Source organism: Brassica rapa, chromosome A06, assembly GCF_000309985.2.
Source record: "Brassica rapa cultivar Chiifu-401-42 chromosome A06, CAAS_Brap_v3.01, whole genome shotgun sequence".
NCBI lineage: Eukaryota > Viridiplantae > Streptophyta > Magnoliopsida > Brassicales > Brassicaceae > Brassica > Brassica rapa.
Genome location: NC_024800.2, coordinates 25,840,159 through 25,866,429, shown reverse-complemented (window position 1 = coordinate 25,866,429; position 26,271 = coordinate 25,840,159). Strand labels below are relative to the sequence as shown.

The following is a 26,271-nucleotide window of genomic DNA, read 5'->3' as shown; positions in this document are numbered from 1 at the left end:
TTTTTTTTTTGAGCACTTCGTAAAATCTTTTCAAAACTGTAAACAACCAAACAATTAATTTTTCTTTATGGGTTATAGTAACTAAAAGTACGTTAGCCGCCACCTATGAACAAATAATAACTTATGGAGTTATGAGACAGAGGCTACGTAAGAAGAAAAAGATAGCTATAAATGATCGTAAAAAGCTTACTGCAAACCTAAACAAAAGTTAAAAAGTAATAGAAGTTTTTCAGTCTATACTAAAAACCCTAACTGTCTCATCTTTAATTGACAGTATCTACTTTTTAATTTCATAATTTTTTTTTTACAAATAGTCATTAAATTCTCTCAGCAAAGAAGATCAGAAAATTCCAGGCAATACAAGGCTTTGTTTGGTTTGGTTTGTATTGTCTGTTTGCAACCAGTAACAGAGTTCTGACTTCTGAGACACCAAAGTTAGCTATATTTGGATATATATGCTTAAATGCTTTGCATCTTCACTTAAAAGCATTTAACAGTTATGGTCACAAGTCACAACCAATCGTTTTATACATAAGAAACCTTAATATGTTCACATAATTTGGACGTATAGAGATGTACGATTTATCTCTCAAGTGATGATGATTCGTGGCTGAAGAGCTTGTGTTGTGGTTAGTGGTTACTTGAGAAAGTGGAAATTACAAACCTTTTTAGTTTATAAAAAAAAATAATTACCATACATACATTAATAAGTACATTACAACACATACACATTACACAGCGTGTTTTATATCAAGACACAGAGAAGAAACCAGACTTCTTGTTACATCCAAAAGGATTTGATTTTCTTAATTAACTGATGACATCAAAATCTATCAACCAACACATCGATACTACAAAAGCATCAAACAAACAAAAACATATTTATATCAATAATACAATAAGAGAAAGCTCCAAAAGCAAATCCCACGTCAACCCATTTGACAACACACGTCTTGTAACCATCAAAGACATTGATGAACTTGACTCCTCTTTCTTAAGGTTTCTCAACGTTTGTAGAATTACCAAACCACCCTCTGTTTTCTTCATCTTGCTGCAAGGCTTAAGACCAAGTGGAGGCACGTAGCTACGAGATTCTGACACGATATCGTACTGACAAAGATTCGGATTTTTTGAAGCCTTAAATCTTGTCCCCATCTTCTCGTAAAACTTTGTTGAGAATCTAAGCTCTCCCGTTAGATTGTTTCCGTGGATGTACAGAGCACCAAGACAAGGCAAAGTCTCCAACTCTTTTGATGGGACTGTACCGGTTAACTCGTTGTCGTTCAGACCAAGAAACCTCAATCTTTTCAACTTGGTTAAACCATAAGGGATGTCACCTCTTAAACCCATCTTAGAAAGATCCAAAACTACCAAGCTGCCCATATTCTCCCACTTTATCCCCATCATGTCATCAATATCCATTGGGTTTCCTGATAAAACCAGATCTGTTAAGGAACGAATCTTTTCAACGTTTTGAGAAAACCCACCAGAGATTCTGTTGTTCCTCACATCCAACAGTGTCAAATTCTTCAAAAAACTTATTCCTTGCGGTAACTTCCCTTCTAGTTGGTTATTGCTTAGGTCAAGCTTAAGCAACGAAACCATCTCTCCGATAGTTGAAGGCAATGTCCCTGAGAAAGAGTTTCTACTCAAATCCAAGATCAGTAGATCTTTAAACCCATTGAAACAATCTGGAATCGTTCCGGTGAACAAGTTTCCCGCAAGAACAAACCGTTTTAAGCTCGATAGATTGCAGAGAGACGTCGGTAACTTCCCGTTGAACCCATTTTCAAGAACCACCAAAGACTTTAGGTTTGTGAGACTTCCAAATGTTTCGGGAAGTTCACCAATCAAACCGGGGTTGGATCTAAACTCGAGAGATTCTAAGTTGCTTCCCAAGCTTATCCAATCTTCTTTGGATATAGTTAAAGAAGACGTGAAACATTTGACGAACGAGAGAGATTTCAAGTGCTTGAGCTTGAATAGCTGCGGCTTTATCTCCAAACTTGCGGCGCAAGCAAGCGAGTTTTCATGAACAAGACCTAGGGTTAGCTCCGTGACATACCACAAGTCATCATAGAGATCACAAGAAACACCCTGAAAATCCAAAAATAATTGTTTCAAATTATTGAAAGAATATAACAAAAATTTTGGGTGGTGGGGTCAATCAATGTGCACATATATAATTGAAGCCAACCATACTGTAAAACATTTAAAGATATGGGAAGTGGATCTTATATGGAAATAGATATGCACTTTGATGCATTCAAGCTTTAAAGTTTCACTTACTGGTTATGGAATTTTCAAAGTGGACAGACATTTTGAACATAACAATTATTCAGACAACTACACAACAAATTATTTTCAAGATCTTCACAAAAAAAAAATCAAGAATTCCTTGGACAAAAACAAATTTTTTTTTTTATTTTGGCTACAAGTACAAAAAATAACACACACGTGGATTTAAGCATGAATCGAAGATTGAATGGTTGTTGTAATGAAACAAAACCTGAATAGGAGTCCAACCACAAGGGTCAGGATAAAGATCAGAGCCATTCCAAGAATCACCAAGAAACCCTTGAATCGTTGAGTAAAGAGCTTCTCTTTCTGATATCTCCATCGGAGCTCCGTCATCAGTTACCTCCGGCGATGATGATTCTCCGGCGATGCACCACCGGAAAACAAGAAATAGGAAGAGAACAGAGTGAATCCAAGACATTGTGGAAAAACAGAGGAATGAGGTAAACCAAAGAGCTATGTGATTAGCTATGTAATAAGTTTGGTGGTTTATCTCTGGGGTTCTTTGTCTTATGGGATGATTATTTATTGACGAGAGAGCGAGAGGTCGTTGGGAGTCAATGGGTTTCTCATTATAGCTCCAGCCTCCAAGCGTTACAAGAAAGAAATAAATAAAAAGAAATCGAGGGTCTGTAACGAGAAAGACATTTGGTTATATGTTGTTGTCTCTGTCACACAGGAAAGTAAATGTGGCATTTGTTCCCATAACCCATGCATGTTATTATACACGTATTAACCTTTTCTTTTGATATATCACTATGAAAAAAGAAGAAGGCTAATGTGGAAAATAATACTCCAGCAAGCACATAGACCAAGGTAGCCATTGAATTTAATGTCTTTATTATTGACAAAGATTATCCTTTTTTATAGGTCTAGTCTAGGCGTGCAGATTCTTATTCATATCTTTTTTTTTTTTTTGAGTTTTTTGGATTCAGCCTCTTATATATTGCAAAGCTTGATTTGGTTACAATAGGTTTTGTTTCAGGGATATTTTATAATTTTGTATAAGATTTATTTTGGATTCAAACTCATTTCAAATTTGACTAGTAATATTGTGAGTTTAATTACTCTTATATATCATATTCAGAATAAATATAAATTAAATATTTGAGTAATTTTATTAAGGTTTCAAATATTTGATAGTACTAATTTTTTTTATTGAATTCGTTTTTAACTTGTTGATCTTTTCTGGTATTTGTTCTGAATTGGATCAAATTCAAATGTATCCACAATCTAAAATAGAGTTTTACAAAATTCATTCGAATATCTTTTTTTAATGATTTTGGTATCCAGATGTCTTTAAAAAAAACTCGATTAGCGCCTAATGACCATCCACCAGAACTGAACCGAGGAGCCCGCTGAAAGCATTTAGGAAGACCGTCTTTTTCACTTCATTTTAATCAACAATGATCATAACTCGAACTTAGGTGGCAAAACCCACATATGTGAGTCCTTGACCACCAGGCCACAAGCGTCCCATTAACATTTCATTCGAATATCTTCCAGATGATACACATTAAGGCGTTCAAAATGTAAGAGATTAGTTGATAAATTAACTACACAGATAGTAAAACGGAACACCAAAATCCTTTTTGTATTGAGTAGTGTGAGATTCAAGATGGGTAACAAATGAACCAAATGCAAATAGCATGATAAATTTAGGAGTGGGCAAAAAAAACCCATAACGAATCAAACTAAACCCAAACTAACCCAAATCAAACAAAAATATATGTATAGACCATTTGGTTAAAGATTGGAAAAATCGCATAATGTTTTTTCAAAATGGCATTTATTAACACTTTAAACTTTGAAGTTTTTCGATTACCACTTTAAATTTTCAAAGTGATATTTGTATCACAACAACCATTCAACCTTGTTTACTTTTTCATCAAATAAAAATTTGTATAGGTAAATGTGATGATGTGTCGGTTTTTTTCAAAAAAAAATTAATTAATAAAATTAAATAAGAAAACCAAAAGCTTAAGTAAAAATGCGAAAGCTAAATAAAATTCAAAAAAAAATCAGAAAATAAAACAAAAAATCAGAAAATTAAATAAAATTGCAAAAATAAACTAGATTAAATTAAAATACATAAATTAAATAAAAATTCAGAAAATTAAACAAAAGTAAAAGAAAAAAATCACAAAATTCAAAATATGTTTTTTTAATATACAAGATTATTTTTTAAAAGAAAACATATCATCGTTGAAAATAACAATTTCAACATATCACTGGTGGTTTCACATAACCATTAACAATGACGTTTTTGACATATTTCTAACAATAATTTCCGACATCATCGCTAAAAATGAAGGTAGATATGTCAATAACAGTGTTTTCGACAACCAGCATTTATAGCATTTAGAACGGTAGATATGTCAAGTTTTTTGAAAACGGTAGATACCGTTTTAAATGATGGTTGTCGAACCGTCATATTAACGATGGTGTCAAAAAGTATCTTAGAGATATGTCAAAAGTGTCATTGTTAATAGTTGTGTGAGAAACCACCATCGTCATCAGTGATATGTTTGAAATTATTATTGTCAAGGATGATATATTTGTTTTCTTATAAAAAATAATATTGTAATTAAAAAAACTATTTTGATTTTTTTTTTTAATTTTGTGATTTTTCCTTTAATTTTTGTTTAATTTTCTGTATTTTAATTTAATTTTATTTTTTTTAAATTTTATTTCATTTATGTATTTTAATATTATCTAATATATTTTTGAAATTTTATTAATTTTCTGAATTTTGTTCTATTTTCCAAATTTTTATTTAGTTATCTGATTTTTATTTAATTTTTTGATTTTTATTTTATTTATTAATTAAATAATTAATTTTTTGAAAAAAACCCAAGACATCATCATATTTACATGTACAACATGTTAGATTTTTACCTGATGAACAAGTAAGCCAGATTGAATTTTTTTTGTGATACAAATGTCAGTTTGAAGGTTTAAAGTACCACTAGAAGACACTTTCAAGGTTTTTTATGCGATTTTTCCGTTAAAGGTTTTATTAAGTCAAATGGTTATGTTGCTTCGGTTTAAACCAAACTGAACCGAAAAAACCAAAGTATTTTTTTAATTAGATTAATTAAATATACGGTAACAAAAAAAATACTAATAATATTAAAATTTAAGATATTTAATCTAAACAACTAAACATAAATTTGTACTTTTTCTTATAAATGAATAGAAAAAGACAACCAAAATAAAATAAATATGAATGTTATGCTCTAACTTCAAAACCTAAAAACTATCTATTATATTTATGTTATGTTTGAAGATAATAATATAAAATTATTAGATTATGTTCTATATTTTTATCAGATGTTTAGATTTACGTTTAAACATGAATACAAATAATTTAGTGTGATGATTTGTTTTAAAAAATTTAAAATTATATTTTTGTACCCGATCTTGAACAAAACTAAATATCAACTCAATTTAACTGAACAAACTAAAAAAAAAAACTACCGTGAACTGAACGCAAACGATCTATAACCAAACCAAATACAAACCAAATTGAACTAAATCTGAATAAAAACGAATAAAAACCATACCAAACTGATTTGGACTAAAATTTTCTTAAATCCTAATAAATCAAACCGAACCGATACCAACCCAAACTAAATCTGAATTTAAACCGAAATGCTCACCCCAGGTAAACCGCTAATCTACATGTTTGTTTAAATGATAGATGATTCAACTATACCGGAAAATAAACTCAAAACCAAAACCTTCCGTACAAATCAGAGGTATCACCCACTATCACAGCAGCAAGCATCTCTTCCCCATCCATCTTCTCTCGTTGCGGAAGCATCCACTAATTGACGTTACTGAGGACGAGAAATGTGCTCATTCTCGATTACAAAGTCACCAAATCCACCCTTCACCTTCCCAAAGTTGGCTCATTTACTCGTACGACATCGTTTCAACCTCCCATCACTCGTTCAAGTCGTCTTGCCTAGTCATGGGTCTCTTCTTCCTCACTGGAAAAGTAAACAAAGTTTGTATCTTTCCTCATAAAGTGGTTCTTTAGATAGAACTTACTCTCTCATACGATAACTTAGCTTTTAAGCATGAGCCTCAGATCATATGCTATATGAGTTGAGCCTTAGCTGTCCAACTCTGATCATGAACATGTAACTTGCAGTTACGTTGTTCAGATAATTGAATGGCAGATGAGTTGTGTTCTAGACGAGAGTATGCTAGATGGCTAGTTCGTTCAAACATGTTCCGGATATCATTAAACACTTTGTGTTTTTAGTGAACAACGTCTGATTAGAAAATATGTTCTTTTTTCTTGCCTTTAGAAATCCAAAGCACGGGATTGTACCAGCAATAGCTTTAGCTGGCTATTTGAAGAAGTGAATACTACCACCCTGACTTCGAGTACACACAAGGCAATCCATACATTTCTACTTGGGTTTAGTAGTTTATTACCACTTCTTAAGTTGTTCCTATTGAATTTAAGTAAGTAGTTTTCTTTTCTGATTTTTCATTTCAGCCTTGGCAGAGGCAGGCATAAACTCTCAGCAAGTTAACCGGGGAAGATGCTAACATTAATTTTTATCCTGAAAGGTATAAAGAAGATATAGCTTATTACTCCATCTCCTATTGTTTTTGGTTCTTTGATGTCTTATTGTTTCAACATGTATGGTGACTGCAGTTTTGTTACAAACCTCGATTTGATTTACTGGAAAGATCAATTTGAGTGTGATTTCCATCCAGAAACCTTGGAAGAGGTGTGATAACTTTTTTTTAAACATTTGTGCATAACGGTGATTGCTTTGCTTTATCAGATACTTTAAAAACCTGATTTGTTTACAGTCCAGATATCAAGGACAAAGGTAGATTATATAGATACGAAGAATATCAATGCAGTTTCCAACTTTCAAGACTGTTGACAACACCAAATGGAAGATTTGCTAGAAAGATCTGCAATATTGGGACGAGAGGCTTCAAGTAGAGAGAGATCAAGGAGTTGAAACTGAAGAGTTGTATCCCTTTAGAGTTAACACTAGAAGAAGAGAAAACTGCTGAGAGTTTGAAAGAGAAAAGCAGCTATAGATTGTCAGAAACAGTTGCTTAATAGCTTGAGAGAAGACATAGATGAGATGTTAACAGTGGAATAAACCTGTTAATCTAGTTGAGCATAGAAAGTTACAAGAGATGATGAGTGAGTTACAATCCAAGATTGAATCACTGCTTGACAAAAGATGTATTCTTGAAGCTCTTCGAATTCTCAGGTAAAAATGATTAGTATAAGTAATAAAATCAATAGAGTATTGCAAAGTAATGATCTTTTGATAACAGCTTGATAATTAATGAGAGATGAATGAAAATGCAGAACGTGGGTGGAGGATGAAGCTAAGTCAGGCCAAGGAAGAGCTAAGGTTCTAGAGGAGGCGGGGGACAAAGATGGAAATGGAATTGACCATTCTTGAATCTATCTTTTTTTTTTTTTTTTTTTTTTTGAACAACCCTTGAATCTATCTTCAGATTGTACAAAAGAGAAACATTTGTTATTATGATTGTTGAAAATCTAAAACCAAGCAAATCCATATACTTTGGTTTATTTGAGTAAAGTCATGTAATTCAGTCCTGGTTTTAAAATTTGAAACAAACCAATCTTTGGTTTCAAAAGTGTAATAAAGTTAGGAATAATCTCAATCACACTACAGAATCCATTTTGATACTATTCCCACTCACAATGTCTCCGAAAATTCAAATTTTGAAGAGCGATTTACTGAACATAAAACGTTAATGGAATGTAATCTTCACGACATTGTCAACTATCAAAAGCCCACCAGTCGACATTATCAGCAACCAAAGGGACAGATCTGTTCTTCTTCTTTATCTTCCTTCCCTAATCTGAAACCCGGTAAGCTTCTTAAAAAAACTTTCATCTTGCTTTTCACGAACTGGGTTTACTTAAAAATCGAATCTTTTTGAGTTTTGTCTGATTGAATCCACTTCTTCCTCCTCTAGACATTCAGTTTATTATAGGGTTTTACTTTCATAGTTACAGTCAGATGAGTACTGGGTCATACATAGTTAAGAGTTACGTCTTCTGTTTTAGAAAAGAAAGTTTCCTAACTCTTTTGATGAATTCAAAATCGATTTCACCAACAATTAAAGCTGTTCTTGTCTTTGGTGAGCTGTTGACACCAGAAAACTCCTCTGCCATACAATATAACAGATATTTGGTACATGTACAATTTCATTCTCTCCACTTGTCCTAATCCTCACTGGCACATGTCTGAATCAAAACAGTGTTATCTTCTTCCTAATCTTTAAGTGTTTTATGCAGATTGGTAAAAAAAATAAAAAATAGAATCAGAATCTACTGAAAGTCTCTCTCTAGTCTACCATGAGTTTCCACACCCTATCATGTAAGATTCTTTCTTCTATTATCTCTTCCCAGTCACTCATACAAGAGTTTTGTTTACTTAGATAAGGCTCATGTGAAAAGAATCTATGGCTGTGAGAAGAAACTGGCTTTTTGAGTGAAGATAATGAAAAGGTCTTAAACCTCTCTGTTTTCTTGTGATTGGTTACTGCTACGTTGCGTAGCAACACACCTCTACTTGGTACTGGTCCCATAACTTCACAACATAATCTCTAAGCAAACGTTTTCTTTTTGTTTCTAGACCCAATTTGAGATAACTAATCTTTATATCGAGTAGATTGGTCTTCACGGATAGTAAATGTCATCATATCCTTTTGTGTTTAGCTCACCGTCTAGTTTGGTAAAGTGGTTTGACACAAGAGACAAAAAGGATAATTTTTTCAGGCAATTATTGAGTGTGTTTTTTTTTCTAACGGCTGCTTAGATTCACATAAGTACTTTGCTTCTTGGTCATGGTCCATTTATTAACCAAACATGTCTATTTCCTCATCTGTCTTGAGCTAAATAACAGCCACTATTCTTTATTGATGATTTTGGCCTTTGATGCATGAGAGGTCCATAAAGCTGATAAGATTGAATTTTTTTTCTGATGATAAGTGTCTTCTTTTTTCTTTGGGTGGACATAGTTGTATAAAGTTTTGTCAGTATCTGGGATCTTCTCTTACACTGAAACAAATATGTTACAAGGTTCATGAACTGGATTGGGACTAAATTTTTCCTTGGAGGAACTATGGATTAAGTTATTACTGGTAGTGTATCTTTGGAGAAGATCTGTAGATGAGACGGAGAAGAGAGTTTATTCACAATTCAAGGTTTTAATATATGATTGTGCGGGTAGGGTTTGTTGTTGCTGCTTCTGTTGCAGCTGTTGCTGTTAAGCAGCTCAACCGTAAACCTCCCAAACCGAGCAAACCATCAGGTAACAAGCACACGAGATTCTCCATTTGATTGCATTTATAAATTCTGACTTTGTTCTTTGTTTACTCTTAAGAAAATGGCAAAGGAGGCGATACAGAACAGGCCGTGTCTCCCAACAACAATCTCAATGATAAGAGTGTAAGTGTACTTACCAACAGTTTTCTTTTTGTTGTTGTTGTTTGTTGTTGTCATGTTCTTGATGGATAGATGATGTTTTCAGCTGGAAGAGGAGGAAGAAGAAGAAGTGAAACTGATCAACAGCGTGATCAATCAGACTCGTGAAAGCTTCTCAGACTATTTAGATGCTGATATTGAAAATCTTTTATCCGGTGAGATCGAGTATCCATTACCTAGCGATGACAACAGCTTGGAGAAAGCAGAGAAAGAGAGAAGATACGAGAGCGAGATGGCCTACAACGACAGCGAGCTCGAGAGGCTGAGACAGCTAGTCAAAGAGCTAGAAGAAAGAGAAGTGAAGCTCGAAGGGGAGCTGCTCGAGTACTACGGACTCAAAGAGCAAGAATCTGACATCGTCGAGTTACAAAGACAGCTCAAGATCAAGACCGTTGAGATCGATATGCTGAACATCACTATAAACTCTCTCCAAGCGGAGAGGAAGAAGCTTCAAGAAGAGATCTCGCAGAACGGTGTTGTGAGAAAAGAGCTTGAAGCTGCGAGAAACAAGATCAAGGAGTTGCAGAGGCAGATACAGCTCGACGCTAACCAGACGAAAGGACAGTTGCTTTTGCTTAAGCAGCATGTGTCTAGTCTTCAGATGAAAGAAGAAGAAGCGATGAACAAAGACAGTGAAGTTGAGAGGAAGCTGAAAGCTGTGCAGGAGATGGAAGTGGAAGTTATGGAACTCAAGAGGAAGAACAGAGAGCTTCAACATGAGAAGAGAGAGTTAACCATTAAACTGGACTCAGCAGAAGCAAGAATCTCAGCTCTTTCAAACATGACTGAGGTAAGTGTAATCATTGTTCTAAAAATCAGTTTAGGCATCAACTTGGTCATATCCGAAAACGATTTTCTTAAAATCCGATTATATAACTCAAATCAGTTTAAATTATTCTAAATCGGTTAAAGTTGGATAAAACTGATCTAAATCTGTTAAGTTAAACAATTATGTTAGTACAGATCTACAAATTTGTCTAATTTCTTTTGTTTTGATAATTTATAATGATAATTTTATAATTAAACCCAAAAACTAAAATATGTTGTATAAAGGGCAAATCTCCAAAATAGCACATTTCTAAGTTTATATCACAAAAATAGCACTCAAAAACTAAAATGACCAAAATAGCATTTTATCTTTTGAAAATTTTAAATTTTTTTATTTTTCAAAATTTGAAATCTTATCCCCAAAACCTCACTTCTCAACTCTAAACCCTAAAACTTAAACTCTAAACCCTAAACCCTAAATTCTAACCCCTAAACCCCACCCTTTAAGTGCTATTTTTGTGATTTTTGACCTTGAGTGCTAGTTTGGAAACAAAAACTTGATTTAGTGTTATTTTGGTCTTTTTCTCTTGTATAAATATGAAATATATACAAAATAAATCAATAATTCATTAAAGCCTAGTCTAGTCTAGTGATTTCTTGAACATTGACTGTAATGATTCTTGCATCAAAGTTTGTTTCTGTCTGTAGATTAAATGTTTCTGTCTCTTTCTGTAGAGTGATAAAGTGGCGAAAGTAAGAGAAGAGGTTAACAACTTGAAGCACAACAACGAAGACTTGCTAAAACAAGTGGAAGGGCTTCAGATGAACAGGTTCAGTGAAGTTGAGGAACTTGTTTACCTCCGTTGGGTCAATGCATGTTTACGTTATGAGCTAAGAAACTACCAAACACCAGCTGGCAAAATCTCAGCTCGTGACTTAAGCAAGAACCTAAGCCCCAAGTCCCAAGCCAAGGCCAAACGGCTGATGCTAGAGTACGCTGGCTCAGAGCGTGGCCAAGGAGACACCGACGTGGAAAGCAACTTCTCTCAACCTTCGTCTCCCGGAAGCGACGATTTCGACAACGCGTCGATGGATAGTTCCACGAGTAGGTTTAGTAGCTTCAGCAAGAAACCGGGTTTGATTCAGAAGCTTAAGAGATGGGGCGGTAAAAGTAAAGATGATTCAAGCGTTCAGTCCTCTCCTTCGAGATCGTTCTATGGAGGATCGCCTGGGAGACTTAGCGTGAGTATGAATAAACAGAGAGGTCCTTTGGAGTCTTTGATGATTAGAAACGCTGGTGAATCAGTAGCTATAACGACGTTTGGTAAAGTGGATCAAGAAAGTCCTGGTACACCTGAGACTCCGAATCTTCCAAGAATCAGAACACAGCAACAAGCTTCTTCACCGGGTGAGCCTTTGAATAACGTTGCGGCGTCGTTTCAGGTGATGTCTAAGTCGGTGGATAATGTTCTGGACGAGAAGTATCCTGCGTATAAAGATAGGCATAAGCTTGCGGTTGAGAGGGAGAAGCATATCAAGCATAAGGCAGATCAAGCGAGAGCTGAGAGGTTTGGAGGTAATGTGGCTTTGCCTCCTAAACTTGCTCAGCTCAAGGAGAAGCCAGTTTCGGTTCCCTCCTTGACCAGGACGGTTACCGCAAGTGATCAGTCTAGTGACGGCAACAACGATGGTAAAGCTAGCGAAAACGCGCAAGCCGTGGCGAAAATGAAGCTTGTGGATATTGAGAAACGACCTCCTAGAGTGTCTCGCCCGCCTCCAAGATCAGCTGGAGGTGGTAAAAGCACTAATGTGCCTTCCCCTAGACCTCCTTTGCCTGGTGGTGGTCCACCGCCTCCCCCTCCTCCACCTGGTGGTGGCGGTGGTGGACCTCCGCCGCCACCGCCTCCTCCTGGAGCACTTGGAAGAGGAGCGGGAAGCGGGAGTAAAGTTCACAGAGCTCCTGAGCTTGTTGAGTTTTATCAGTCGCTGATGAAACGTGAAGCGAAGAAAGATGGTTCACCTTCTTTGATCTCTCCAGGAACTGGTAGCTCATCTGAAGCTAGGAGCAATATGATTGGGGAGATCGAGAACCGATCAACGTTCCTCTTAGCAGTAAGTACACTCACTTTTTTTTTACTTAATATAATGAAACTAGAATTTAAGTTTTAAAACTTTGATGACAGGTGAAAGCGGATGTGGAGACACAAGGGGACTTTGTTCAGTCGTTAGCAACTGAAGTTAGAGCTGCTTCTTTCACCGACGTGGAAGATCTCTTGGCTTTCGTTAGCTGGCTAGATGAGGAGCTCTCTTTCTTGGTTGATGAGAGGGCGGTTCTTAAACACTTTGATTGGCCTGAAGGCAAAGCTGACGCGTTAAGAGAAGCAGCTTTTGAGTATCAAGATCTCATGAAACTTGAGAAGCAAGTGACTTCCTTTGTCGATGATCCGAATCTTCCTTGTGAACCTGCGTTGAAGAAGATGTACAAGTTGCTTGAGAAGTAAGTTAATATCAACCTCAAAGGCAAAGAAAGGAGTATCAAATCACACCAAATCTTGATTTACTAAACGTTTGGTTTCTGCTATGCTTCACAGGGTTGAGCAAAGTGTATACGCGCTTTTACGTACAAGAGACATGGCGGTTTCACGATACAAAGAGTTTGGCATTCCAGTTGATTGGTTGTCTGATTCTGGCGTTGTTGGAAAGGTGTTTAGTTTGTTCTTTCTGTATCTTCTATTACATAATATATGTTTGAGTCTTGAAAAATGTTATGTTTCTTTTGTCACACAGATCAAGCTTTCGTCGGTCCAGCTGGCGAGGAAGTACATGAAACGAGTAGCTTATGAGCTTGATTCAGTGAGTGGATCTGATAAAGACCCTAACAGAGAGTTCTTGCTTCTCCAAGGTGTTCGTTTTGCTTTTAGAGTCCATCAGGTAATAAAAGAAACACTAGAATCAAACAAGAAGATAAGAATCATATGAATAGATGTCTAACTAAATGTTTGGTCTATGATGTATGGATGCAGTTTGCTGGAGGGTTTGATGCAGAAAGCATGAAAGCATTTGAAGAGCTTAGAAGCAGAGCCAAAACTGAATCTGGAGGAGACAATACTAATAACAATGAAGAATCTGTAAACTGAGTTTCTTATTTACATTCACTTCGTTGTCTCTCTGTATCATTGTACCACCACATACTTGTCAGATTGAAAATGATTTATAGTACAGTGAAAGTTATAGATTGTTGTAAAAAACAAGAACAAAAAAACTTTCTTTAAGATTTTTTGTAAGTTCATTTTGTTATTTTTCTTAGTTTTTAAATAATAAGTTCGCAATAAATTTGTAATCTCCCAAACTACTGCAACAAGATAAAATAATTGTGGTTTGTCATAAGAGTCACATGTTTCATACCATGTGCAGCCATGCAAACATTATCACCCGAATCTTCTTCCTCTTTAATGTTTTACATTACTTATTAATTTTTACCTATTTAAATTCATTACAAAATGTTGATAAAGCTGGTTTCCATGCTTAGTAACATACAAAAGTGAACAGAAATGGATTTTCAGCATATAACAACAAGTAATAGTAACAAGGTTTTGTTGTTATGTAATCATATAAAGAAAAATTATCATGTTTTCATTTTTTGAAATTAAGTACTTGCTGCCAGTCTGCCACCACCTAACATACAGGGTCCATTTCTTGGGTATAGTACTTTACACGTCCAAACAAGATCTACATTTATAATTATTAGTAATAATTATTGTCATAATAATCACCCATATCACCCGACCATATATAATAAATGAAATACATTCACGGATCTAAGATTAAGATTATAATCACTACAAAGAATCAATATAATTTCAAAAACAAAATTAATTATTTCCTCTTTTTCTTAATTTTACACAATTGTTTAAAATAAATATTATATATAACTAATAATGATATAACTAGTCACACTCACACAGGTATAGTTTTGTACTCCCTCCGTTTTTTATTATAAGTCGTTTTAGAGAAACTTTTTTGTTCTAAATTATATGTCATTTTCGGTTTTTTATGTAAAATTTATTAATAATTAATGTTGTATGACTAATGGTAATATATTTTATATTTTTCTATTGGTTGAATTGTGGTTAGGCAAATAATTAATGATGTTTTTGTTTAGAAAATATAAGAAATTAATGGTTTTCTTAATCTACGTGCATAGCTGTAAAATGACTTATATTAAAAAACGGAGGGAGTATAAATTTTGCATTAAAATTATATAATGTAAAAATCAATTATTTAAGACGTCAAAGATTATAAAATGAAAGAGAAATTGTTTAATATTTATGATATTATTACACTTCTATAGAGATTAAAACATTAGCTTTTGATATTTAAAGTGAAAGAAAGGAACAAAGAAACAAAACAAAAACACATTTAGACAGCTAAGCCAAAGCTTTCTTTTGCTGCCCCCGAAACTGAAATCTTTCAGTCTTCACGTTACACTGTCCTAACATTTCGATTTTCGACCATACATACTGACAAAACCGTATAATATACCGTATACTATACGCTCTTTCTTCTTCATCTCTTAAAACAAACAGACACCCCACGTACACTCGTCCTTCCTCTCTCTCTCTCTCTCAATGTTACCTCTTATCGTCCTTTGCTCTTTACTCTCTCTACTCCTCCTCCCGCCGGCGTATCTCGCCGCCGTGAGTGATGACGAGTACCTGAAGCTTCCATTACTACGTAAATCTCCGTTACCTTCTCCGACGCAAGCTCTGGCTTTAGACACTCGCCGTCTCCATTTTCTATCTCTCCGCCGTAAACCCATCCCATTTGTCAAATCTCCGGTATCCTCCGGCGCTTCTTCCGGGTCGGGTCAATACTTCGTGGATCTCCGGATCGGCCAACCGCCTCAGTCGCTACTCCTGATCGCCGATACCGGAAGCGATCTCGTTTGGGTGAAGTGCTCCGCTTGTCGAAACTGCTCTCTCCACTCTCCGGCCACCGTCTTCTTCCCTCGCCACTCCTCCACATTCTCTCCGACTCATTGCTACGACCCGACTTGTCGACTCGTGCCCAAACCGAGCCGGGCCCAGAAATGTAACCATACCCGGCTCCATTCCACGTGTCCGTACGAGTATGCTTACGCGGACGGTTCATTGACCTCCGGTCTATTCGCTAGAGAAACGACGACGTTGAGGACTAGCTCCGGTAGGGAAGCGAATCTAAAGAGCGTCGCTTTCGGATGCGGGTTTCGGATCTCGGGTCAAAGCGTATCGGGTACGAGTTTTAATGGAGCCCATGGAGTTATGGGCTTGGGCCGTGGGCCTATTTCTTTCGCTTCGCAGTTGGGCCGTCGATTCGGTAACAAGTTTTCGTATTGCTTAATGGATTACACTCTCTCTCCGCCTCCGAGTAGTTACCTCACTATCGGAGGAGTTCGATCCGACGCCGTTTCGAAGCTTTCCTTCACTCCGTTACTAACGAATCCGTTATCTCCGACGTTTTATTACGTTCGGTTGAAATCAATTTCCGTTAACGGTGCGAAATTACGAATCGATCCTTCCGTTTGGGAAATCGACGGTTCAGGTAACGGCGGAACCGTCGTGGATTCCGGTACAACCCTCGCGTTTTTAGCTGATCCGGCGTATCGACTGGTCGTCGCGACTATGAGACGACGGATCAGGCTCCCGATTGCGGCGGAGCAGACTCCGGGATTCGATCTATGCGTTAACGTCTCCGGCGTTTTGAAGCCGGAAAAGATGATGCCGAGATTGAAATTCGGATTTGCCGGCGGTGCGGTGTTCGTTCCGCCGCCGAGGAATTATTTTATCGAGACGGAGGAACATATCCAGTGTCTGGCGATTCAATCGGTGAATCCGAAGGTGGGATTCTCGGTGATTGGGAATCTGATGCAGCAAGGGTTCTTGTTTGAATTTGATAGAGATAGATCTCGGCTGGGTTTTTCTCGTCACGGTTGCGCTTCGCCGTGATGATCCACCGGAATATTCTGTTCTCGACTCGCTCAAAGATTCTTTTATCCTTTTTTATTTTACTTCTGTTTTTTCTTTTCGTTTTGGAAGCACGGGATTGGATGGCGGTTCACTGTTACCGAAAATAGGAATAAAATAATCTTTTTGGAGTTTGTATAATTTCGGACTTGAAATACAATAATTATATTACTGTGAAAAAGTAGGGCACACAGCAATAAATAAATAAAAGCACCCTTCAAATTAAATGGTGTTCACAAGGATTGAGTTACTCTTGCTTTTCTAATTTATTTATATTAGAAATGATCATGAGAAAATTATATAAATTTGAAAGTTCCAATTTTATGCTGAAAGTGAAGTTTTAAATGAAATATCTATTCTATTTTATAAAGACAAACATAAGTATACACTCTAACTTTAGGAACTTTTGTATCCAAAGATTAAGAGTATTTTCAACGTAAAACTTCATTTTTTTTCTTCAAAATGAAATAAAAATAAGTTTGAAATAAAAATACTCAAATTCTATTATATTTCTCATTACATAATAAAGTAATGAACAAACAAAAAATAGATTACTCCATTTATGAAATAAAATTTATTATGGAGCAAAAAATTGAGTAGAGTTAAGCGTATTTTTTTTACTTTTACTCTATTTTGAAGAAAAAAAATAGTGTTGGGTTAGAGATTCCCTAAGATACTCTATCTATCCATTCTATTAAAATAAAAGTTACAACTTCTATTCATATTCATGTGTGATTTTTTTATAAATGGACATTCACTAGAAAATCATATTTCATTTATTTCAAATTAACTTTTTGGCATTATTAAGATATCATATCTTATATAATCAACACATATAACAACTTCACCTATAAAATTATTTTAATATTATTTTTAATTATAAAAATCTATTGACAAAAATCTAACAATATCTTACTAAAAATTAAATATTTTTATACAATAATGCATTAACTAATTTCATAATTAAAAGTGTAATATTATTTAAACAATGTTAATTAAGATTTTATTATAAAAAGAATTGTATGATATATTCATAAATTTTCTATTTATAGCCTATATTATATTAAAATAGAAGTATTATATAAATTAAATATTAAATTAATAAATTAACTTATTTTATTTTAAAAAATCATTTACCATTAAAACATGTTAAATTTGTAAAGCATGTATAAAATTTACTTATAAAATCCTACTATATACTAAAATTGTAGATGCTAAAATATATTTGTAGAAACACAAAAGTAAAATAAAAATGATCCTATACAAATATTTGTTATATAGTATAACTTACTAAATTAAAAAAAAAAATTTGTATGAAAACTGTAAAAACTAAAAATATATATTTTGAGTGAGATTATCTATTTGATTATTTCAAGTTACGAATTTATGTACCGAACTAGATGTTATATTTTTATATAATAACAATTAATAATAAATTAAAATGTACATAACAAATTTTTATATATTAATAATGTCAAATAAAAAAACATAAACAATAAAATTATAGAATTACATTATATATAAAAATTATAAATAAATATAATTTTTTAAAATCATAGTAAAATTATACATTAATTATATATTTATAAAATAAAAATAATATCCGCAATTAAGCTCTAGTTTATTAATTAAAACAAATTTAAGGTCCGAATCCATTTGCCTAGTTAAGGAGGACTAAAGTACAACCCGTTATTTTGCTTAGAGGCACCGACAACCATACAGCGGCCGAAAATTGCCTAACTTGCCCCAAAAGACTTCTTGGCCCAAACTGCCTATGATCGTTTTATCTATAACAAGTGACACTAAGACCCAGTAAAGCCTTATATACAGGTGAATTTTGAAGGAAAATAAATTCTTACCAACATTTAAAATTAAAAGCTTTTATTTCAGATAAACTGAAAAAATTGATCCCGCTCAAACATACAAGATTATTATCTGTAAAAAAATGAACTAAAAATTAATAGGAAACCATGTTTTGACCCACTATGTATCCTAATCCAGAGTCATATAAAACCGATCCATATATATATACTAACAATTAGATGTTTTAGTTTGGTAGCTATTTTCTTAATACCAAAAATGTGAAAAGCTAAATAATCTGACATGAATGAATCTAGAATCCCGATTAAAACCAACTTATTTAAAATAAATACATTATTTTCAAATTATTTTTTATAGTAAACAGTTTTTAGGAAGACAATAACAGCAAAATTACAAAAGCGTCTTGCGAAATGCAAATAATAATATTTAAGTTTGATTGCATATCTATAAACTAAAAAGCATATCTACAAACTATGCATACAACTTAGTCGAAAGCTCTAAAAATGTTATAGATTAAATTGTATCTTGTGTGCAGTACGAGCGCACTTGTTTGTTAAAAAGTGTTTTTTTTTCTTTTAGTTAGAAAGATATCAGTACTCATGAAATGTAATAAGATCTGAGACGTATTCTTAAGACAAATAAGACGTAATGAAAGGAGTAAGCATGGCGTCATGATGATCAAAGCCCTAAAAGAGCACCCACGACTCGGGATATTGTTTTTTTTTTTTTTTTTTTTTTTTGCTAAATTGTAAATATCATTAACTGAATAATGAAGGTTTGATTACAATCGAAATTGAATCATAGATTGCTCGAGAGCTGATCTGATCCTAAAGGCCGCAAAAAAGTAAAAGAACCTATAGCATCAAGGAAAGATCTAAGGATATTGTAACAACAAACTTAGAACTAAGGTTAAGCAACAAGTATCAACTAAGCTCCCCTAACACAAGCGCTTCCTAATCTTTTTGCTGATCGATTGTAACCAAACTTTTTTCTTTAAAGAATTTATATTCACCTTGGAAAACCTTTTAATATCAAGAAAGTGCTACCACACTCATATGTGTGTATAAAATATATAATGCGAAGAGGTGACACAAGAAGGCTACAAATGGCCACAAATGTGAAAAGTGAAACGCAGGGGGACCAGAGACAGCCCATGCGTGTGACCACAAACTGATGCTTACTTATTCCTTATGCTTATATAATGTATTTATACACACAACTTTCTATATTTTTTATCATAATACGCACACATGTGCAAGCACTTCCATATACAAGCAAACAAATGTATATTATATTTCATATCTGCTTCCATAAGCCATACCTCATCCCACGTCACGTTTTATATATGGCCTATACACAGTAAGTGGTATATTCTCATCAATGATGAGTGAATCCTTACTTTGTCCGGCAAACTTCTAAGTTCTAATAATGAAGTTATGGTCGAGGTCTCTACGACATGCAACCTCAGACCTACAACCTAACTGCAACTTGTTGTTGGTTTTTTTTCTTGCATGACTGATCATGCGACCAGTCGTAAATCACTTCAAATCGCTAAAATACTGACTAAAAATTAAAATTTTCTATGATCTACGACAAATTACAAGGTTCCGCGACAACTAAAGGAAAAATATTTGGTCGATGGTTGCAGTTAGACGATGGATCGACATGCAAACAGACAAAACCCCAGCCACCGATTAATTAATGTTATTATTTTTACTTGAACATGGTATTTAATACAATGAATGTTGGAATGTTGGTTAATAATTAGTGAATGCGAAGTTACTCGTACATATCACATCTTTATATATAAAGTTAGGTTTGTTTTCCTCTCAAGTTGTCCACGGAGGCAGACATATCACTAATTCGAATTTTGAGAAGCAGACGCATGTCCATGTATCAAATTAAAAATAATACTTTTAACAGTATACTTTTATATTTTAATAAAGAAATAATGTCGTGTTCTTCGTCTTACGAATACGTCATAAAAACATCTTTTATGATATTGTTGATATTCAATCCGATCATACTAGTTTGACAAATTAATGTAAATCAACAAAACCGAGTACGATGATTTTAATTGGATTTACATGTGTCAAAAATACAATAAAATATTTTTATTTATTTTAATGTGTAAAATAGCCTGTAAAAACCAAAAAACTAGATGAACCAATAGATTTATAATATATTAGTGAACATACATATAAAATCTATAATATTATATAGTGAATGCAAAATTGAATTTACTAATTTGATATATGTATACAGCATTTAATATATGAATAATGTTTTAGCAAAAAAAGCATAAGAATAATTATTTGCTTTACCCATTTACATCAATTTATTTTTTAAGGTCCACGATTTCACGATAAATAGTGCTCCTATAATTATTTGTTTTACCCGTTTACATCAATTTATTTTTTAAGGTCCATGATTCACGATAAATAGTGCTCCTAACCTTTTTTTAATACAATAGCACAAACATATTATTGTATATTACTCCTACATAGCTATTTGAATAAACTAACACTCTGATATTTAAAAATTTTGAGCGATTCCGTTTGTACGGTAAACAATTTTATTTCAAAGTATTAATACACTAATGAAAAAATATATTTTGCAAGATAATTACACGCATTTGCAGCATAAGCTCTTTATTACATACGAGCATGGATTCTATAAAAAAAACGTCCATGCAATATTATCATTTAATTTAAATATATTGTTAATTCATAACGCAAGTTTCCACAATATTAATAACTTCTAAATTAATAGTAAAATCTATCTAATAAATTCTAAACTTATTTAATTACGATAGACTGTATTCAATTTAAAGAGTGACATGGAAGTTGAAGTATGACTTTCATTAGGAGAAAACTATCACATTTTAATTAAAACATACACAGACCAAGCTACTCACACTAACAAAATGTTGTTTTGCCTTAGATAATATAAGTTTTTTCTAACATATTTCTCTAGTATGATCATTGCATAATTTTATGCGGACATCATTAATTTTATTATATTAGATTGTTCTTCATAGAATAATGAAAGTTATTATATCATTTCAATTCAGTCCAAAAATATTTATTAAAAATAACAACATGATTTCCAAATTTTATTTATTTATTTTTGTTTATAATATTGTTTTCAATCTACAATTATTTTAAAAAAATGCTTCATAAAATTAATGTAAATTTATATAAAATAGTTTTTGTCTAACTTTCCGTCCGTAGGGCAGGCCGACCCCAGTACCCTATATTACTAATACAATTGTGAATTACACCATAATGTATATGTTATATGTTATTTGCTTTAGTAGAGAAGACATACCAGAAAAACTTTTAAAACGTTCAACCTGTAAATTCAATTGATTATTTGTCAATAACATGATTCTACCGGATTTGAATATGGATGACGACAAAGCGATGCACTCATACAAATCAGCATATTTTGGTTGGATTTTTTAAGTTTATGCATATATACTATAGTACACATTGGCATTTATGATAATATACGTACATTGATTTTATAGATATATGATAGAAAATTATTCTACTGTATTTCAATCCAAAATCTGGTAAGCATTTTCTCAGAAAACATTTTCTTAAGTGATTGAGATAGTAATACTAGCCTAGCCAGCTAGTCTTAATGGTAACCGGTTGGTTTTGTTTGATATACGATATATAATGGCTGTCAGCTAGGAAATTAAGTATAATTATTGTCATACTCGTATTAAATATTCATACAATTATAGGAACCTAAATGGAATAATTAAAATCGAACAACGTTTTTGTAATGCATCATGGTCTAGCGCACACTTGAAGACCCTTACATATATGCATGTATTTACCCATACACATGTAATGATTTGGTCGTGAAGACCTTTGCATAAATACGTGAGTTGTGTAGTCACAACTTCACGTGTAAAAGGACGGCTTCATTAACCAACAAAAAAAAAGGACAGCTTCTGTTTTTTTGGTGAAAATTGTTAAATAGCTATACATACATACATATCAATTCTCAAACATTGATATTATTTTATATGTACATGCTGGTTGATAGCATGTGCAGTCTAACATACATATACCTAATAGTTTTAATTTTTTTTTCATACAAATTTTAAATTATATATAATTATAAATTAATATTATATATTCAAAATTCATATTGGTAATAGACATATTAATTTATGTTATTTTGTTTCATTATCTTATTTATGGGATATAGATTTTGGATCAAAATATTTTTATAGATATGATCAAATTAGGAAACTTCAGTTTGAAATTAAACGCGTATTGTATTTGTGAACTGAAAAAAATCCAATGGCATTGAAAGGAATATAAATAATCACAATTCATAAAAAATCAACAAAATAACAATAGCTAATAAAAATTACATATTTTTCATAATTTAGATTTTAAAAACAATGAGACAAAAAGACAAAATAATAAATTATAAACATTATCTATGTATTCTCTTAGTGTATATTTATATTATGTTTATTATTTTTTAAAATTTTAATGTTATTTAAAGTTATATAACTTTGTTTAATTTCAAATTGCAACATCCATTTATGTTATTAATTTTAGTAATGAAAACATGCAACATATATTATGGTTGGGATTTTGCAATTTATTTGTAATGAAATTGGGATGAATATTTATTATTGCAAATATATTGCAATAATCATAGAAAATTAATAACATAAATGGATGTTGCAATTTTTTTTTGTTGCGATATTGTTAATTTCTTGTAGTGTATTATCCTATTTTTCATGCTTCAATATCTTTTTCGTATTTTAGTTAATTTTCAGTTTTTTTTATTTATATAATATTTACTATTTTAGTTTAAATATTTATTTTGATAACATTTGAGATTTTACGGATAAAAAATTAGTTTGATGTTCACCATGTACAAAGACAAAGTAATTTATTTTAGGTTAGGAATATGATTGTTTAATATTCAAAATATATAAAATATTTAACACAAATATACAATTTTTATTTTACAATATTTTCAATGATGCTTTACCTTTAATCTTAACTTTAATATTTTGGACCTATATTTTTTAATAAGAATCAGAGAATTTGAATACAATATTATCCATTGTTCATAAACTTAATATAAGATAACATAGCTATGATATTATTGGTAAAATTTGTTAATATATATTTATCAATTAAATATCATGATAAATATATATATATATATATTGAAATAAAAATTTAATAATAATATAAGTTAAAAATTAAACAAATGATTCATTCTAAAATCATGGAGAATGTGACAATCAGCAAAATCACTTCTCAAATAATAGTATAGATAGTAACTCGACCGGTTTAACTTTTTTGGTCAACTCGACCGGTTTAAGAGCATCTCTAATCCTACTCCATTTTCTACTCCAAACATTATTTTGGAGTAAAATATACTCACACTCCACTCTATTTTCAACTTCAAAATAGAGTAATGACTAGGGTTACTCTATTTATGAAGTAATCTTATCCATTATTTCATTTTGGAGTTGAACTTTTATTTATTTATAAAATATTCCTTTAAATCTTAAATATATTTATTTCATAGTTTTTCTTCATTTTTATTTAATACTTAAATGTTTTAAATAATACAATAACAAGAAAAAGTATGACTCCCATTAGAGAATATTAAATAAATTTAAATAAAGATGCATAAGCTAATAAAAATACCAAACTAAACTTAAAAATATAAAAAAAATAATTTAATAATCCGGTAAATCATTTCTAGAACCACCGAGATCGGTGAAGTATAGTCCAAACGATAAAAATGATGGCTTTTAAAATGTTTTTCCTCAATTTAAAAAAGTCAGAGATAAAGAAAGTCACTATTCATTATAAAATGTATTAGTTTACCATTTGTGAAAAAATATACTCTAATGTTCATTATTGAACCAAAATATGCTATCTTATATATATATTTATGAATACTTTTTAATAATAAATATTTAATTTAAATAAGTTATATTCTTATGGAAATGTTGTAAACATAAATTAGTTGGAGTTAATTGGTAATTTTTATAAGTTAAAGGTATTGCTAACAATTATTAATTAAAAAAAGTGGAATTATTTTAAAATATTTATTTTTGAAATAAAAAATAGAGTAATACATTAAAGAAAACTCAACTCTATTTTGGTGTTGTACCATTTTAGAATAAAAATCCAGTAATACATTAGAGATGCTCTGACAATATCTACAATCTAATTTCTAAACAATATTCAAACTTCAGAGAACTGCTTTGTTAAGTTTGTAGATCTTTATATTAAAATTGAAGGTATGAATGTTTCTCTGTTTTCTCATTCTCCTTTGTACTGGGTCTCATTCTCCTTTGTACTGGGTCTAACCTAATTAGCAGACGTTAAAAAAAAACAATATTCAACCATTGGAAACTATTCGGCTGATTTTACGAGATTCAAAAATAACACCCAATTTCAGAGTTTTTATTTGACAAGGGCCGGGATAATCATTGGATAATATTTACAAAATTAAGAAAATTAATTATTGAAGTTTCACTAATATTATTTTCATAGAATTACAGGATAAACGTAATGGATGTTTTATGTTGGTTTATGGAGTGTTTTTTTTTTTTTTTTGTAAACTGGTTTATGGTTTATGGAGTGTTTGCTTGGAATAAATTGTAGACTAGTGCTTTTTGAGTCGAATTGTTTGCAACTTGGGTGATTAAGAAAAGATTAGGTGTTTTATTAAATTGTTGAAGATTTCTTTTAACTCGTAAACTTGTTTTGTTTCCTCATTGTTTTATGAATTTCACGTGGTAATAATATTCGTGCTTATTTTTCATGTGTTATAACAAAAGGGTATATGACTCTTTGTTTTCTCATATTTGTAATTCTGTTTTGTTCTGATTTCTTTTTGGAGATCGTTTAGTTTATAAATTATATATATGATTGTGGCGTTAGGGCATCTCTATCCATACTCCATTTTTTCCTCTAAAATAGAGTAAAAGTGAATATGGAGTAAAAAATGCTCTAACCCAACTTCATATCTCACTCCATAACGAAATTTACTCCATAAATGAAATAATCTATTTTTTTGTTTGTTCATCACTTCATTATGGAATATGAAATAGAGTAGGGTTAGAACAATTTTACTCCATTTTCACTTTTACTCAATTTTTAAGAAAAAAATGGAGTTTTGCATTGAAGATGCTCTTAGAAAGAAGTAAAGATGTATATCTGAGTTTAAAAGGAGTACGAATTATCTTTAGTTATAATGTCTTTGTAGCCTATAGAGTTTATTGATTTTTCCAACAATTTTGCTATGTTAAATTCATTTAATTAATCTCGCTTAACTAATGTTTACTGTACAGTTTTTAGCACACTAATTAAAGCCAAAGTAACTAACTGAATTGGTTTTCAAATGAGCCATGCTTGTCAAGGAGTAAATGATTTTAGCTTTTCGAAAGGCCATTTGAACATGAACACTGACTTTATTCTAAAGGTAATGATTGATTATAGTTTTCTTCCAACAATTGTTTGTTATCTAATAATTCTTCACCCTAAAAATATGACATTTTATGGACCAATAGTTTAAGCACATACTCGGCGAAGGGCATGGTCTGAAGAAAATATTATAAATAAAATGTATTTTGTTATATAGTATTGGATACCGTGAAAATTATCAGGTTATGTCCATAGTCATTAGGAACTAGTATTATTGTTGCTGCTTTTGATATGATGTTTATTACTTTTTCAGTGTATAAAAAATAGGCTTCATGATATTGATTTCGTATACCTGATCATGATGCAAGGTTCATTCTTTTCGTATCTTCAAATTTAAGCAAGTCTCTTAGGTAAGTTTCGCTGATCAACATGTTTATTA

The 26,271-nt window shown here is 32.2% G+C and overlaps 3 protein-coding genes across 4 annotated transcripts; 2 read left to right on the top strand and 1 right to left on the bottom strand.

Annotated features, from left to right (window-relative positions):
- Window positions 1–676: 676 nt before the first annotated feature.
- LOC103875361 (piriformospora indica-insensitive protein 2) lies at window positions 677–6,550 on the bottom strand. Its single transcript, XM_009153874.3, has 2 exons — window positions 2,510–6,550; window positions 677–2,097 (listed from the first exon to the last, which is right to left on the bottom strand). Exons 1-2 carry the CDS (start codon window positions 2,717–2,719, stop codon window positions 883–885), a joined length of 1,425 nt encoding a protein of 474 aa, XP_009152122.1. The 5' UTR covers window positions 2,720–6,550; the 3' UTR covers window positions 677–882.
- Window positions 6,551–8,010: 1,460 nt separating this feature from the next.
- On the top strand, window positions 8,011–13,873 carry LOC103875358 (protein CHUP1, chloroplastic). 2 transcript variants are annotated; one of them, XM_033272518.1, is made up of 10 exons: window positions 8,011–8,188; window positions 8,618–8,699; window positions 9,404–9,635; window positions 9,708–9,772; window positions 9,855–10,598; window positions 11,312–12,688; window positions 12,760–13,073; window positions 13,168–13,279; window positions 13,364–13,507; window positions 13,600–13,873. In XM_033272518.1, the coding sequence occupies exons 3-10, from the start codon at window positions 9,539–9,541 to the stop codon at window positions 13,711–13,713; spliced, it is 2,967 nt and encodes a 988-aa protein (XP_033128409.1). In that variant the 5' UTR covers window positions 8,011–8,188; window positions 8,618–8,699; window positions 9,404–9,538; the 3' UTR covers window positions 13,714–13,873. The 2 variants fall into 2 exon arrangements, with proteins under 2 accessions (XP_033128409.1, XP_033128408.1); XM_033272517.1 differs by lacking the exons at window positions 8,011–8,188; window positions 8,618–8,699 and having other exon boundaries at window positions 9,201–9,635.
- Window positions 13,874–14,774: 901 nt separating this feature from the next.
- Window positions 14,775–20,556, top strand: LOC103875357 (aspartyl protease family protein 2). Its single transcript, XM_033272520.1, has one exon. It carries the CDS (start codon window positions 15,205–15,207, stop codon window positions 16,558–16,560), a length of 1,356 nt encoding a protein of 451 aa, XP_033128411.1. The 5' UTR covers window positions 14,775–15,204; the 3' UTR covers window positions 16,561–20,556.
- The last annotated feature ends 5,715 nt before the right edge of the window (window positions 20,557–26,271 follow it).